Source organism: Chinchilla lanigera, unplaced genomic scaffold, assembly GCF_000276665.1.
Source record: "Chinchilla lanigera isolate Chin_1 unplaced genomic scaffold, ChiLan1.0 scaffold00073, whole genome shotgun sequence".
NCBI lineage: Eukaryota > Metazoa > Chordata > Mammalia > Rodentia > Chinchillidae > Chinchilla > Chinchilla lanigera.
Window position 1 is genome coordinate 4,948,734 of NW_004955474.1, and position 15,451 is coordinate 4,964,184.

At 44.3% G+C, this 15,451-nt stretch overlaps 1 protein-coding gene across 7 annotated transcripts in view; it reads left to right on the forward strand.

Moving 5' to 3' along the window:
• The window catches only part of Wdfy3 (WD repeat and FYVE domain containing 3), a 280,520-nt gene that overhangs the window by 183,832 nt on the left and 81,237 nt on the right, over positions 1–15,451 (forward strand). For all 7 annotated transcript variants that reach the window (XM_013502725.1, XM_013502727.1, XM_005401374.2 and 4 more), the window contains 8 exons: positions 1,916–2,147; positions 3,151–3,311; positions 5,350–5,461; positions 7,435–7,625; positions 9,338–9,490; positions 12,683–12,756; positions 12,839–13,000; positions 14,283–14,377. In XM_013502725.1, the coding sequence (XP_013358179.1) occupies positions 1,916–2,147; positions 3,151–3,311; positions 5,350–5,461; positions 7,435–7,625; positions 9,338–9,490; positions 12,683–12,756; positions 12,839–13,000; positions 14,283–14,377 (1,180 nt within the window). The remainder of the gene's footprint in view (positions 1–1,915; positions 2,148–3,150; positions 3,312–5,349; positions 5,462–7,434; positions 7,626–9,337; positions 9,491–12,682; positions 12,757–12,838; positions 13,001–14,282; positions 14,378–15,451) is intronic.

Below are 15,451 nucleotides of genomic sequence, written 5' to 3' on the forward strand. Positions count from 1 at the left end.
GGAACCGAACTCACGACCTTGCGCTTGCCAGGCAGGCGCTTTGCCGCTCAGCTAAATCCCCAGCCCCCTCTTACAAAATCTTAAGATTACTATAAGTTGGCTTTCTGTATCCATTTGAAGAACATGTTAGGGTCATGTGGCCGCCTAATTCCTGCCACTTGGTTAAAGAGCAGTAGTGTGCAGGGTCACAGGGTCATGAAGACTTCACTGGCACTGTCCGCACTGGGGCCAGAGTGCTAAGTTGTTTTTCACAATAAAGACACAAGTTGAAGGAGGCTTAAATGGACTGTGCATACACTGTTTTGTTACTTCACTGTTACCACTGTAATTTAGTACAGAAGTCTGTATCCCTTGACAGCTAGAGGTTTTTTTCCTTTGTATTTGGTCACCCAGATTAATCCCTGATAATTATGGGCATTAAGTTGTTTTGGTTTGTTTTGTGTTGCGCGGACTGAACTCAGGGTCTGGAACACACTAAGCACGTGCTGTATGCTGACCTGTGCCCAGCAGAAAACCTGTGTGTGTGTGTGTGTGTGTGTGTGTGTGTGTGTGTGTGTGTGTGTGTGTGTGTGTGTGGTGCTGGGGATTGAATCCCAGACCTCGAGCATACTAGGGAAACCTGCCACCACCGTGTTCAGTCTGTTGATTGCTGAGTGAATGATCCCATAGACCTGACTCTAGATTGCTGGAGATTCTGAAGAGATCCAAAGTAACCAACAGAGAACCAGTGAGTTGCTCTTTCTGTGTAGGGATGAATATTGCCGTGGTTGAGCAGCACTAACCCAAAACTCCAGGGTACTTCAAAGCCCAGAACTCCGTGTGCCAACATGACACTCAAAAAGTTTCAAATTTCAGAGCATTTTGAAGTTCGTATTTTTGGCTTACAAATGTTCAACCAATAAAGTCTATGCAGATATTCCCAAAACTGATAAATTGAAGTGAATCTTATGATTCCGAACATTTCTTGAAAAGGAATCTCAACCTGCCACGACTTTCTACAGAACCCAGCGGGAAATAGGCACAGCAAGAAATGCAGCTTGGCCGGGCGTGGTGGCACACGCCTGTAATCCTAGCACTCGGGAGGCTGAGGCAGGAGGATCATTGTGAGTTCGAAACCAGCCTGGGCTACAGAGTGAGCTAGCTCATGGCCAGCCTGAACTGCGTAGCAACACTGTCTCAAAAAGACCAAAAAAAAAAAAAGAAAAGAAAAGAAATGTGGCTTAAAGCTGGGGTGATGTGAATGTCCCTCCCGTTAAGGGATGGCGACTACACTTAACAGAAGCAACACCAGCAAAAGCAGCTTCGTATCCTTATGTCTTCTGCTCTACCTGCAGACGCACTTACTATAAAGGAGTTACTAACTCAGGCACTGTGGGTAATCAGAAGTGTAACTGTACATCTGAGAATGCCATTTGTCAGTGGTTAGTATTTTGCACTGAAATTAAAATTTGTGCTTATATAAATGATGGCATGTATATAGACTTTTTTCTTTAATAGTTTCTACGAGTTTTTATTCTTTGCCCCTAGAAACTGCTTTTCATCAGTAATTTTAATTAGCAGACTCTCGCTGAAGGTAACTAAGTAATTTTAAGACTGCTTGAATTCCATTGTGGAAAGGTCTATGGGTTATATCCGCCCTACAGTCTCGAAGCAGCCAGGCAGTGGAGATGTCTCTGTGTGGTGCTGCCATTTCCCTCCTCAGTTTACCTTCAGAACGTAGTAACAGGTTTTCAGCAGCTGCTTCCCAGGCACCGTTGCTGGTCCAAATCTTGCCCTACCCTGTGGTCCCCACCGGGATTGTTCTGGTCTCTTGTACAGTTGTATCATTTGGGGATAATGAAAATCCACGTGCTGAAGCCATCGATCTGGTAAAAACACTTCTCCCGTCTTACTGCCTTGCTTGTCTTCCTGGTAGCTTCATTACGTCCACAGCACGCCCGGGGGCTCTGGCTCCGCGAACCCCCCAGTGGTGAGCACGGTCTACGCCTACGTGGGGACGCCCCCTGCCCAGCGCCAGGTGGCATCACTGGTGTGGCGCCTCGGGCCTGCCCACTTTCTGGAGGAAGTGTTGCCCTCTTCCAGCGTCACCACCATCTATGAGCTGGGACCAAACTACGTGGGGAGCTTTCAGGCGGTGTGTATGCCGTGTGAGTAACTCGCCTTCGTTCTTGAAGTGGTGGCCGCGCTTGGTGCGCAGGTGCGCCTGTATTTCTCGTCCCACTTTCTCCAACAGCATCCCATTGGCCACTCGCTCCCATTTAAAGTGCTCCCCTCCGCTGCTGCTACTCAGCTTGTCTGATTGTGCCTTCTGCCTGATCCCTAATGACCAGGTTCTCATTCCGGCTCAAAAATGTTAAGATAGCCTCTCTAAGATTAACTCAACCCTCTCCTCTTTCTGTAATTTCTCAGCCGGGCGTGGTGGCGCACACCTGTAACCTCAGCTCTCGGGAGGCTGAGGTAGGAGGAGTGCTCTGAGGTTTGAGGCCAGCCTGTGCTACATAGTAAGATCTCTCTCAAAAAACTAAAACTAAAAATAAACTGTAGCTGCTTTCATGAAAGGAAGAACGAGTCGGCCCAATAAACACTCACATTCTCAAAAGCAGCCTGTCGAGCTAAAAGTGCGTGCTCTCCACTATCCTGCCGTGCTGTCCAGGGACACCGGGGTATTAAGTGAGGGTGCTCGCTGGGGTGAGTCCTGTGCTACAGCGCTCAAAAGCAGCCCATTCCTTCCCTTCCCTTTTTCCTCTGAAGTTCAGGGGAGTGTTTTACAATTTGTTAAATAGCAGTTCAAATTCCATCTCCTTTACATTCCACTGTGTGTTAAGCATATTTTTAAGAGTAAAACTTGGGCCAGGTGTGGTGGTGCACACCTGTAATCCTAGCACTCAGGAGGCTGAGGCAGGAGGATCACCACAAGTTCAAGGCTAACGTGGGCTACAAAGTGAGACCCTGTCCGAAAAGCCAAAAGATAAAAAAGAGTAAAACTTGGAATATAAATCAAATGAAGAGCTGGAAATTAAAAGTTAGCTCCCTTACTCACTTTAAAAGATTTTGAAGTCGACCCACTGAAGAACGATAGAAAGAATGAAAGATTTGTTAGGGTATAGAGCATTACTCATGATATTGAAAAGAATGATTCTTCTTTTGAAGGTAAAGACGCAAAATCAGAAGGTGGTGTGCCCTCGCCGGTGTCACTAGTCCCAGAGGAGAAGGTGTCCTTTGGTCTTTATGCTCTGTCTGTGTCCTCCCTGACTGTCGCACGGATCCGGAAGGTGTACAACAAGCTGGACAGCAAGGCCATTGCTAAACAGGTAAGCAGAGCGACTTCCCTGTGTGCTACGCTGACCCCACCGGGAAGGTACTAGAGCCTCAGGTTGGTCACCCAAGCACGAGTGGTTTTGGAGAATAGTGCCTTTCTTGGATCTTTGTTTTACTTGAACATTTTTTATTTAGCATTTTAATATATTCAGTATATTAAGGCCCCACATACATCCATAGCCTAATTCCCAGAACCTGTGCCTGAGCTACTTTATGTAGAAAAAGGGAGTGTGGGTTACAGAGAACACTGAAGTTGATAATCAAGTGACCCTAGAATAAGAAAGTTATTCTAGATACCCAGATGTGTGCCGTTGAGTCACAAGGGTCCCTAAAAGTAGAAGACTAAGGCAGAAGAGAAACTATTTCAGAGTGGTTGTGCGTGAGGAGAGGACTCAGCTGGCATTGCCAGAATTAGAGTACAAGACAGGGCCCATGAAGCCATAGAATGCCAGTGGCCAGTGGGAGCCGGGCAAGGCCGGAAATGGGTTCTCTTCCAGAGCCGCTGATAGAGCTGAGCTCTGCCAGCCTCTTGATTTTGGCGCTTTGACTTCCAGTTTGTATCTCTGCCCTTCAGAACTCAGCTGCGAGATAACAAACGCGTATTAAGACGCTGAGTTGTTGCTAACCTGACACAGCAGTAACAGGAAGGGAGCAGTTTTGATCCTTGAACAGTAGATTCCTTGATAGGCTGTTGTTCGGTGACCTTTGCTTTGTTTTGTTTTGTTTTTCTAAAGCAGCATTTTAAATGTGTTGTTCTGTACTCCATTGTCCTCTAGTTTCTCATGCAAGTCTGTAGTATTTCCACTTACCTTTCGCTGGCTACTTTCAGAATTTGCTTTTCACATTTGGCCTTTAGTGAGTCAAGGGCTGGGGATTTAGCTCAGCGGCACCGCGCCTGCTTGGCAAACACAAAGTCCTGAGTTTGATTCCTGGTACGGAACAAAAGCAAACAGAAAAAAAAGAGTTACTGCTTAGTGAGTCAAATGTGACATACGTAGGCTTTTTGAAAAACTTTTATCTTGATTGGAATTCAGTGAACCTCTTGAATTGTTGATTTATAGCTTTCACTAAGTTGAAGAAGTTTTCAGTAATTATTTATTATTTCTTCAAATAATGCTTTCTGCCGCATTTTCCCTTTTTTGCTCTGGGACACCAGTTAGCATATTTTAGTCTTTTTCTTCTTATCGCCCTTGGGCATTGCTTGTTTATGGTTTATCAGGCTCCTAATCAAGGTCAAAGCATATTCAGTTATTTAGCTGACAGTGAGAATGCCTAAGCGCATAGTTGCTATTAATTCTTACGTTTGTATTGACAACTGAGAAGTTGAACTTTTCTAGAAAACAAATTTTATCCCGACAATTGCCATTTGTAAAATTGTCATTCAGCATCTTTTCATGGGTCCCCTACTATGTGCCAAGTGTGACTTTGTGCAGGATCCAAGAGCGGATAAAAAATAAATTCCTGCCTCTGTGCGTATACATGTGCATCTGTTCTGTGTGTACACAAAGAATTTGACGCTTCCTTTCTGTATATGTACTTTACCTGTGAACTGTTTGTATGTGTGTGTACGGTGTGTACACAAAGAATTTGACGCTTCCTGTACGCATACTTTACCTGTGGACTCTGGTAGTTTGTGAGAAGGAAGTTTTCCTGGATCTGGAGCAAAGCTATGGTGTTCACTGCCCGGAGATACCACAGCCCCTGGGTGAGGACAGCCTGCGGGCCCTGTCAGACCCTTGTCACTAAGAGTGCAGGTGCTCTGGGCCAAGGCCCTTCCCCGTCTCTCTCGGTAGCCTTCACTTACTTTTGAAGAGTTTCCATGTGTTGGAAGTGTTTACACATTTTAAAATAAAATGCCCATTTTTTTAAACATTGTGATGGGGGAAGAAAGGTTATGTCAACAGTCATATTTTAGTGTATGCTCTGCCGAAATGAGCTCCATCAACAGTTGCATAGTTTGTTTCTTTTCCAGGAAAAAAAAGTTCAGGCTGTTCATCTGTAATGACATTACTTCTCTTTGCTATTCTTCAGTTAGGCATCTCCTCCCACGAGAACGCCACTCCGGTGAAGTTGATTCATAATTCTGCAGGACACCTGAACGGACCAGCTCGGACCATCGGGGCCACTCTGATTGGATACTTGGGTGAGTCCAGTTGTCTTTGCCGGGGCCTTCAGAGCTCCTCACTTTCCTCACTTGCTGGTGTTTAAATCCACGGCTTGCAGAGCTGGACCTCCGGTACTCTTTCAGTATGTAGAGGTTAATTTGACAATCTTGATTTCCAGTCAGCTTTAAAAACCGTAATTTCCCATGAACTCTCAGTCACATCTTCCCACTTTTCAGCACAAAGGGACACTGACTGCACGCTTCCACGTAATTTTCCATAAATTTTGGGTGACATGAGGGAGAACATTCAAAACTTCTGCTAAAATTTAAAATGATTATTGATTGTTTCATGGTTCATTTTAGCAGTGGTTTTCCTCATGAATTCTTCTGTTATTTAGAAGTGGCTCAAAATGACAGCTTCTGAACATAAACCCTCCGTCTGCCTTAATAAGGGGTGGACAATCTACAGAGCCTTGTTTGTGCTGTTTAAAAAGTGTTGCTGTTTATTTGGTTTTTCAAGGGTTTTTTCTTTTTGTTTTTGTTGTTGTTGGTAGGTAGGCTCTTGGGTCAAAATGCAGTCAGACCATCCAGAGTTCGTATCAGTGGCTATGTTTTTTGGTAGTCAAAGCAGTACATAGTACTGGTGCCTTTTTCGTTGAGCGAGGAGTTGGTGCTGTGTTGGTCCGAATCCCGTTAGCAGGGATGTCAGGCCGCCCTCGGCAAACGCTGACGTGCAGCCACGTGCATGCACCTTAGCTCTGCTTGTCCTGTGTGCTGCCGCTGAACCAGCGTCCTTCACGCCAGAGCATGTGGTGGTCTTCCTTACTCTGCTGCGCAAGCGCTTACCGAGCGCAGCTCTGCGTCCTTTTCCCTTCGCAGCAGTAGTGGGGCGCAGTGGGAAGAGCACGGGAGGCGCCCGCAGATTTTAGGGGTTAGCCCCTCCTCTGTCGCTGTGGACGTCGGGTCGCACGTCAGCCCTGTACAGGCCACTTTTCTTACTAGGAACCAATAGGACTGATCTGACTGCCTTGAAAAGTAGTTGTTAAAATCTAGTGCTGGCCAGGGATATAGTTCAGCGGCACAGCGCCTGCCTGGCAAGCCTGAGGTCATGAGTTCGATGCCTGGTACCAAAAGGAAAAAACGATGTCCCATAAAACCTAGTGCTATACCATAAGAGAATGTTATAAATACTACAAAGCACATAGAAGTACAAAATGCATATTAATGTCTGTTAGAGGTGTATGTGTGTGCGCGCGTGCACCCATACACACACGTATTCCCTCCTCCCCCTTAAAGTGGTGTCTCTGTGTGACAGACTCTTGGCTCACATGGTCCCCGCCTCGGCCTCCTGAGTCGCTGGGACTGTAGGCATTCACCACCATGCCCGTGGTGGTGAATTCAGCCTGATCAGTAAGCAAGAGATGTGCAAATGATGCCTTTTGTAACAGTGTTGGGGATGTAGCTGTCGTTTGAACGGGCGCAGTTACAGTCGGGGCTGTGCTTCTGTGACATGGGCTCCCCAGAGTCACAACCGCCCTGTCCCTAGGTCTCTGAGCCTGGAGCAGCCTTGGTGGTAGCCAGAGATGCTGCTGGGGATAGGAGGTGCCTCATTCCCACCAGGGGCTTCTCTGACCCCACCCTGACTCCTAGAGCTGCGTCAGTGCACCCCAACAGGGCCCTGGGAGGCCGCCTGCGTACCGAGCTCAGAGCCGCGTCCCCCGCACCTCTGCTCTTGAGGCCTGTGGGTCGCCCACAGGTACCCAGTGCAGACAGCAGCGCAGACACACGCGGGGCCTCCCTGTGCCCCCTCCTCCGCTGCTCTGCTCCCCGTGTGTACAGGACCCGTTTACACCCTCTCCTATGCACTTGTGAATTTTGGTTTGGAATTTTCATTGTAAGGTAGAAGATTGTTAAAAACTAAAGTTCCTAGTTAGAAACAGACTACTTGAGCTGCTTGCTTCGGTTCTTGTTGACACGAGGAATTTAATTGTTTCTCACTGTCTTTTAATCAGGAGTAAGAACGTTTGTCCCTAAGCCTGTTGCCACTACTTTGCAGTACATCGGGGGCGCGGCGGCCATCCTGGGCCTGGTGGCCATGGCCTCCGACGTGGAGGGGCTCTATGCCGCCGTCAAGGCCCTGGTGTGTGTGGCCAAGAGCAACCCGCTGGCCAGCAAGGAGATGGAGAGGATCAAGGGCTACCAGGTGTGTACCCTCGCTCACCTGCCCGGCCTTGCCTTCCCTCTGCCCACGGGTGCTGAACCCCCCCAGGCACCGTCCTGAGAAGTCACGAGTACCCTCCGGAGGATGCGTCGTTTCCTTTCCTTTCCTTTCTCCTTTTTCTCCCTCCCCCGCCAGTCTTGACCTGGGCGACCCTGGTTCCACACAGCTTTGAGACGTGCAGTTGAAGAGACAGTTGCCTCTCACCCAGGGTTGTGGGCTCCCAACCCCTCAGATACCAAAACCTGCAAAGGCTCAGGTCTCATCCAGAAGGGAACAGATTTTACATACAGTCCCGCGTAGCTCCCTGTGTGCTTTATTTTGTTAGTTTCATTTGTATGATTCATTCTGCAGCATGTAACGATTATGTGTATTGTGGGGAGTTGGTACGATACACAGCGCATCTTTAGTTCTTTCCTCCCCTGCATCTCCCCGCTTTCCCTGCTTCCTCCATCTCCGGGTCCCATTCTCCTATGCAGAGCTCCGTTTCCAGGTGTTTCAGTTCCTTTCTTAAATCCCTTTTCACCCTTCCTCCCTGCTCCCCCATCTCTTATTTCCTTTCCCAACTGAAAAAGATCTCCCTGCTTCCTATTACCTATCTTTTATTTTGCATTTTACTTATACTGTGGGTTTCTCATATAAAAGAAACCACGTAATATTGAAGCCTGTATGTCTGATTTGCTTCACTTAACATTATGGTCTCAAGGTGCATCCATTTGCCTACAAAGGACTATGTGCCGTCACTACTCCTGAAAGCCCATGTGGAATTAGAAACACGCAGCCCTCACAGTCTACACCAGATTTGAGCAGAAAATTACTTGTGAGAAGTAATTTGAGCAGCCACAGTGGTGCACACCTATAATCCCAGCCATTAGGGACACTGAGGCAGGAAGACTGCAAATTCCAGGCCAGCCTAGGCAAGTCAGCAGCACTGTGTCCCAGACAGACAGACAGACAGACAGATGGGTAGACAGACACTTAGCAGCACTCTATCCTGGATAGGTAGATACATAGACAGACAGACAGACAGACAGATGCAACTCAGTGATAGGACATACACCCTGCATGTGAAAGGTTCTGGGTTTAACCCCCAGCGTCACAGAGGAAAAGTAATAGCAACAAGTATTTAGTGCAACATCAAATTCCTGTTATAGATGAAATACAAATACCTTCTCCAGCATTAGCAGTCTGCTGGTAGTGAAGGTGCCGTTTACTGAACTGTATAGATTTAATTACACCATTCTAATAAGTGCTGTTTTGCAATACTTTCAAAATGATGGTTGCAGCATTTTTCTTTTTACCACAAAAAGGAACCAACCATATGTACCAAGAGTATGGGGATTGCTAATTCTACTATAAATACCCCACATAATGCCAGTAAGTCTTTCAGTTTCTACTTCTGAAGTCTTTATTGCAAAGTGAAAAATCCTTTTGTGTAGAGAAAAAGAGTACAAAATCGCACATGTGTGATGGCAATGACTAGTTACATATTTGTGTGGGATTAAAGGGTTAATAAATTCTGCTGCAATGTGGATATTGCAGCAGAATGAAAGAACTGGTTTCTCAAATTCTCTCTAATGTTTGACATAGTACAAATTCCGAAACTAGCGTAGGCATCGCTCTGCATGGGTGTGCGTGGGAGATGCCGCCGGGGTGTTGGTGTTTACGCGCGGACATTTGGTGTTGCTCTCTTACAGCTGCTGGCCATGCTGCTTAAGAAGAAGCGCCCCCTCCTTAACAGCCATATCCTCCACCTGACCTTTTCCCTGGTGGGAACTGTCGATAGTGGGCACGAGACCTCCATCATTCCAAATTCAACCGCTTTCCAGGACCTTCTCTGCGATTTTGAGGTATCTGTACAAACACTGACTCACAATGCACAGTTGATGAATTGTTTTCTTATTCTACGTCATGACAGATTTAAACTCTTTCACCTCTAAGATGTGTTTCAAGTTCTACAGTTTTGTGGTGATCAAATTAATATGAGGTAGTAAAACATACGAAGTAGGGTAATAGGCCGTTTCCCTCCAAATATATTCTACTATACAGATACCGAAATGAAACAGTGCGCTGCCTTTGCTCAAGTAGCTGATTCCCTGCCTTACAAGGGGCAAACATTTTCATTCAGACAGTCCTGGTAGAAACTTTTCTGCAATGAACAGGAACTTAGGTTTGTAATTTTGTTAATAGCAACTGCATAATAAAGTACCGTTCCTTTTGCCAAAGCCTCGTCATTTCCTTTCTGCTGTCTCATTGCCCCTGAGAGCTCTCCACTCTTACCCCAAGGACCCCGAGTCGCGCATGTGTTCTGTATATCAGTCACTACACACTAAGCTGCGTGCTGGCCCCAGGAGCCTGCGGGGCCGCTCTGCCTTATGAGTGCAGAGGTCATCCCTCCTTAGTCATTTTGTGCCTCTTCCACCCCAGACAGTGCCAGCACCTAAAGTATGCCAACTGTGACCCTCGGCCGCCACTCTTCTCCCTTACAATTCCTGTATGCCTAATTACGGATTGAAACTATATTTTCCAAGCATCCTGGAAGCTTCCTTCTAAGTACGACTCCGTGGCCTGTCCACAGTACCCAGCACCTGCAGCCCTAAGTAGCATCTAGCAGTGTCTGGTCCTCTTGGAACTTGCGTGTCTTTTCCCAGCTCGCCAGGGTCACTGGTTCTCATGGCCTTCCCACTATTTCTGATAACCTTTTCCGGCTTCGATGTTTTCTTACTTTAAGTAAAGATGTCCAGTCTCACTTTGTCTTTCCTGCGATTTGCTTTCCTTTAGACCTAACCTTGGCATGCAGCTTGCAGACTTCTTGCTCAGCAGCTCTGTTTTTATATTCCAGCAATACTTTCACTGAACTGAGCATCCCTCCCCAAATTAGTTCTTCCTTCTGACTTCTCTGTTTCTACTAAAAAATACCATTCCCTGGGTCTGAAATGATAAACTCAGCCTCCTTCTTCCTCCCTGCCTGTAAACAGTGTGACACTCAGCCATGTAGATCCTGCTTTCACATTCTGTATAATTTACATTTTCTGGTTCTGCTGCAGCCTAACCCAAACTGTAAGCAGTTCTCCTCTTAGCTCGTAGGGTAACTGTCACGTCTTCCTGCCCCTCCTCAGGCTAGCCCATCTACCTTTGTGAGTTTTTTTTTTTTTAAAGGTATCATTATCTCACATTTTCAAGAACTTACACTGATTTCCCATACCTATATAATAAAGTATAAATTTTTCAGCTTGCTATTCAAAGTTGTAATACTCAAACCTCTTTTCCTTTTAGTATGTACTTGTTATTTTTTGAATCAAGCACTACATCAGTTGCTAAAGATGTTTTTAAAAAGTTTCCCAGGACAGAAAGAAAAAAAAAACCTTAGAATTCACGCCTCAAGGCAGCTGGTATGCTAGAAGAGATGGGCAAAGAATTAGACAAGTATCTGTGACAGCGCAGAGATACTGGTGTACAGAAGGATTTGGGAGGATGAAGGAGCCTTGCCTGCCTAATCTAGCTTAGCATTGTTCTGGAACTTTCACATTCTGTATAATTTACATTTTCTGGTTCTGCTGCAGCCTATCCAAACTGTAAGCAGTTCTCCTCTGGAACTAACAAATTCAAATCATGAGCTATCTTTAGTTTTAAATTTCCGGTTAAAATCTAATACGTAAAGATCAGAAATTTAGTTGCTTATACATTCTGGCTTCATTTCGTAGCACATTGCATACTTATAGCTTACAGTATTTTTTATTACCCCAAAACTCAGGTGGGCCCTAAACACCTAATTCATCCCGTTTAAAACAGCCATTTCACAAATGTAAGTAACACTGGGCGTGGTGGCACATGCCTGTAATCCCAGCACTCAGCAGGCTGAGGCAGGAGGATTATTGTGAGTTCACAACCAGCCTGGGCTACAAAGTGAGCTCAAGGCCAGCCTGAACTGCATAGCCAGACCCTGCCTCAAAAAAGACCAAAAAAAAAAAAAGTAAGTAGCAGGTAGTAGCATACAGACATTTCCAGTGCTTGGTCTAGAACGTACATCACTCATCTGAGGATGTCCCTTCTCTTTGAAGACCTACCCCGCGTGACTGGATTTCTCCGTCTCTCCTTTCCTGTCCTTTTTGCTATTATTTTCATACAGTGATTTTTATATCTCATTACCTACATGGTAGTTTTACCGTTTTTTCTTTGACTCTTTTTAAAGACTTTTAAAAATACTTTATTTATGCACATGTATCTGTGGCATCCTGCTTCTGTCACGTTTAATTCTTCTTCCTGTATAAATTCTTTTAACACTGTAAGGCAGGCATGCTTGTGATAAATCCTGAAAACCTTCTTTCCTCCTTTTTGAAGGGTCCTTTTCCTTTTTTTGAAGGGAATACACTTTTTGTTGACTCCCTTATTTTTTTTTTCACACTTAAAAAAAATGTCAGTCACCCCATTGTCTTACGTTCTTCTGCTTGGGCTTTGTAGATCTGCAAGGTGCCGTTCGCTGGAACATTTTATTCATTAGTCCGTCAGTCAGTTCTCCTGCCCCCTTCCCTTTTCTGGACGGCATTCTCACATATCTTAGAGTGCTGATATTATTTCACAAATATCTAGTCCACCCTCTGGCCCTTTGTTCTGTTGTTTTCCTGATACTTTATTGTGCATAGTTTCTACTGCATAGTGATTTTTCTGCAGTGTCTAATCTGCTATTAATGTCATCCGGTACATTCCCCACTCTAGATATCTCATCACATCTAGGAGTTTGTTTTGTGACTGGTTGCCTTCCATTCCTCTCTTCATCATGCTTTCTGTTATTTCTCAAACCTGTAGAGCGTATTTACAATTAAATATAGATTTAAAGCATGATCATCCCATCTTTCATTTTTGGCCTGTTTATAGAGATTTTTTTTCCCTCATATGTACAAGGGATTTACAAAATAAAAATTAACAAAAGAGAATTATATTCAGTTAATTATAGAAATGAAATGAGCTTTTTTTTTGGTTGGATTGGCATTTGGGGCAATTTTCAACCTTAAATATACCCCTTGTCTTTATTTTTATTACAGGTCTGGCTCCATGCACCATATGAACTCCATCTGTCCTTATTTGAACACTTCATTGAACTGCTGACCGAGTCCAGGTATCAGTAGTACTTGAGGAGGAGGTTGTCCAGTTGGAGGGAAGGTGGCCGGACGGTGCATTCAACCCTGTTTCTCTTGCAGTGAGGCTTCCAAGAACGCCAAGCTCATGAGGGAATTCCAGTTAATCCCGAAGCTGCTCCTGACTCTCCGGGATATGTCTTTGTCCCAGCCGACTATCGCTGCTATTAGTAACGTGCTGAGCTTCTTGCTGCAAGGCTTCCCCAACAGCAATGATCTGCTCAGGTAGGCAGAACCCTGCTCTGTAGGAAGGGCCCGTGAGTTAAGATAAATGGGAGGGCCCCTGTGCCTGTAACACCTGTCCTGTTATAGCTCTGGAGACGTCTGTAAGCTATGCGCAACAGCGCTTCAGTGTCTTGCCTCTGGGGGACAAAGACAGCAGTCCTCCAGCTTAGAGACTCACAGAAAAGATGTGGATATTAGCCCCACAGAAGCGTTCAGTGCAGGCGTTCTCAGTCCCCTGCCTTGTTCCCCAAACTTGCTGATTCTGAACTGTACACACACACACACACACACACACACACACACACATACACACGTCACTGCTTTTTTATTTGGTCTCTAACACTTAGGTATATTTTATTGTTACATATTCAAACAATATATGATGTATTCTTTTGCTGCAGTAGTAAGGCGTATTTATGGAATGTTTGCAGAAATACACTTTTGTTCATTTCATAATCCCCATCTTAAAAATGGACAAGAAACTACCTAAGCCAAGCATGGTTCAAGTAGGCAGTTCTTAGACTGGGCCTGCTCAATGCTTCTCACGTGACCGCCTGGATCACGTGGGTGGAACCACACCCATGTGCTAGATCACCCCGCTTAGTGAGTCTCCAGTCTAGAGTGTACCACCATGCATTTTTATATTAATTTACCTCAAAAACTCACTTTTCAACTTGGTGACATTTGAAACTGGTCATTAAGAGTTATTTTGGATGATTAGCATTATCACCAGTGGTTATTTAGAATTTACCCTGGTATTGTACTGATTGCTTTGCTGAAAATTATAACCAAAACCTATCAAAGTTTTTTCCTCCCTCCTTTATAAATGAAGAAACCAAGGCTCAGAGAAGTTAAGCTGTTTGACCCAGGTCACATAGTTAAAAAAAAATATTAGCGCTAGGGTTTTAACTACCTGTATTTCCAAACCCAAATTCTTAATCACTGCACTGCAGTGCATCCATAGAGATAATGTTAGAACATTTGAACTTGGATCGGTCATGCTGTTTGGGTTTTGAGACCATTTGAGTTAGTGCATTAAAAAAATTTATACTTCTGAAGAGCTAAATTTTCCCTCTGTTTTAAAAACACAACGTATTTCTGTTACAGTGTTGTATATGTCATTGGAGAGGGCCCAGGAGGATGCAAACTAGATACAACCAAGTAAATATCTAAGAGACAAAAATAAGAAATGCTGTTTTGTTTTCCATTTCTTTGTGTTCTGTTACCTGTTTTGAGGAAAAAAAAATAAAATCCATAACCTTTTTTTTTTCCTTATTTAAAGGTTTGGCCAGTTTATTTCTTCCACTTTGCCAACCTTTGCAGTTTGTGAGAAATTTGTGGTTATGGAAATTAACAATGAAGAGAAACTTGACCCTGGTAAGTTGACCCTGGAGTTTGAGAAAGACAGCAATTAACTAATTACTGCGCCCTTTCTCTTTTGACACAAAGTGATAATGCTGTGATTTTTCTCCTTACTTTGCATTTTTTGGTCTTCAGAGATGTGTCTGCTTTATATCAAGCTCATTGCATATGCAAAAAGATACATAACCTACAAAATTGCTGACAAAGTTTAATGGGGTGTAAATTTTACTTTAAAAGTAAAATCTTTAGAGCAATAAAAATTTTAGAGCTTGCATAGCATTACTTCTTTAAATAACAAATTCTAGTGTCATTTGAACATTACTTGGTTTTTTAAAATTTATATTCCTTTTGAAACATAATACTTGCTAAAAGTGGATTTTATATACATTTCTGTTATCTTCATTTTCCTTTACAAGTATTCAGTAGTTACTGGGGAAAAGAACATTTTACTAGAATCATTTTATGGAAGTATAATATAAAAATAAATAATAATATATCCTGTGTAATACATAGCATACAAGTAATTGTAAGTTGTGAATTCCCGAGTCCATGATAAACTTTTTCAAAGTGCATTTGCTGCCTGTCTTTCCGTGTTCCCATATACTTTCTGTTGTACATTCTAGGGTGGAAAGTTGATTGGACAGTGTTGAAAGCCCTTTTGCACTGACCTCTGTAATTAAATTCACAGATCGAGTACAGTTAGCCTGGGCTCCATCTGTGGGTCCAACCAACCTCATACGGAATATACCTGGGGGAAAAATTTTATCTGTGATGAACACGTACAGATATTTTTTCTTGTCGTCATTCTCCAAACAATACAGTAGAACAGGCTTTTGCATAGCATGCGTGTTGCGCAGTCTGAGCACAGTCTTTCCTTGGGTATGGTAAGGCAGTGAAAGGTGACCTGAAGCACAGAGGAGGGACTGCGTGGGTTGTATGCGGACGCTGTGCCCTTTGGCAGAAAAAACGAGTGTCTGTAGCGTTGGCATCTGTAAAGGTCCTAGACCCAGTTTCCCATAGATACTGACGGATAACTGTTTATTTAGCACTGTTTATGTTATCCTCTTCCATTTTTCCACCATCGTACCA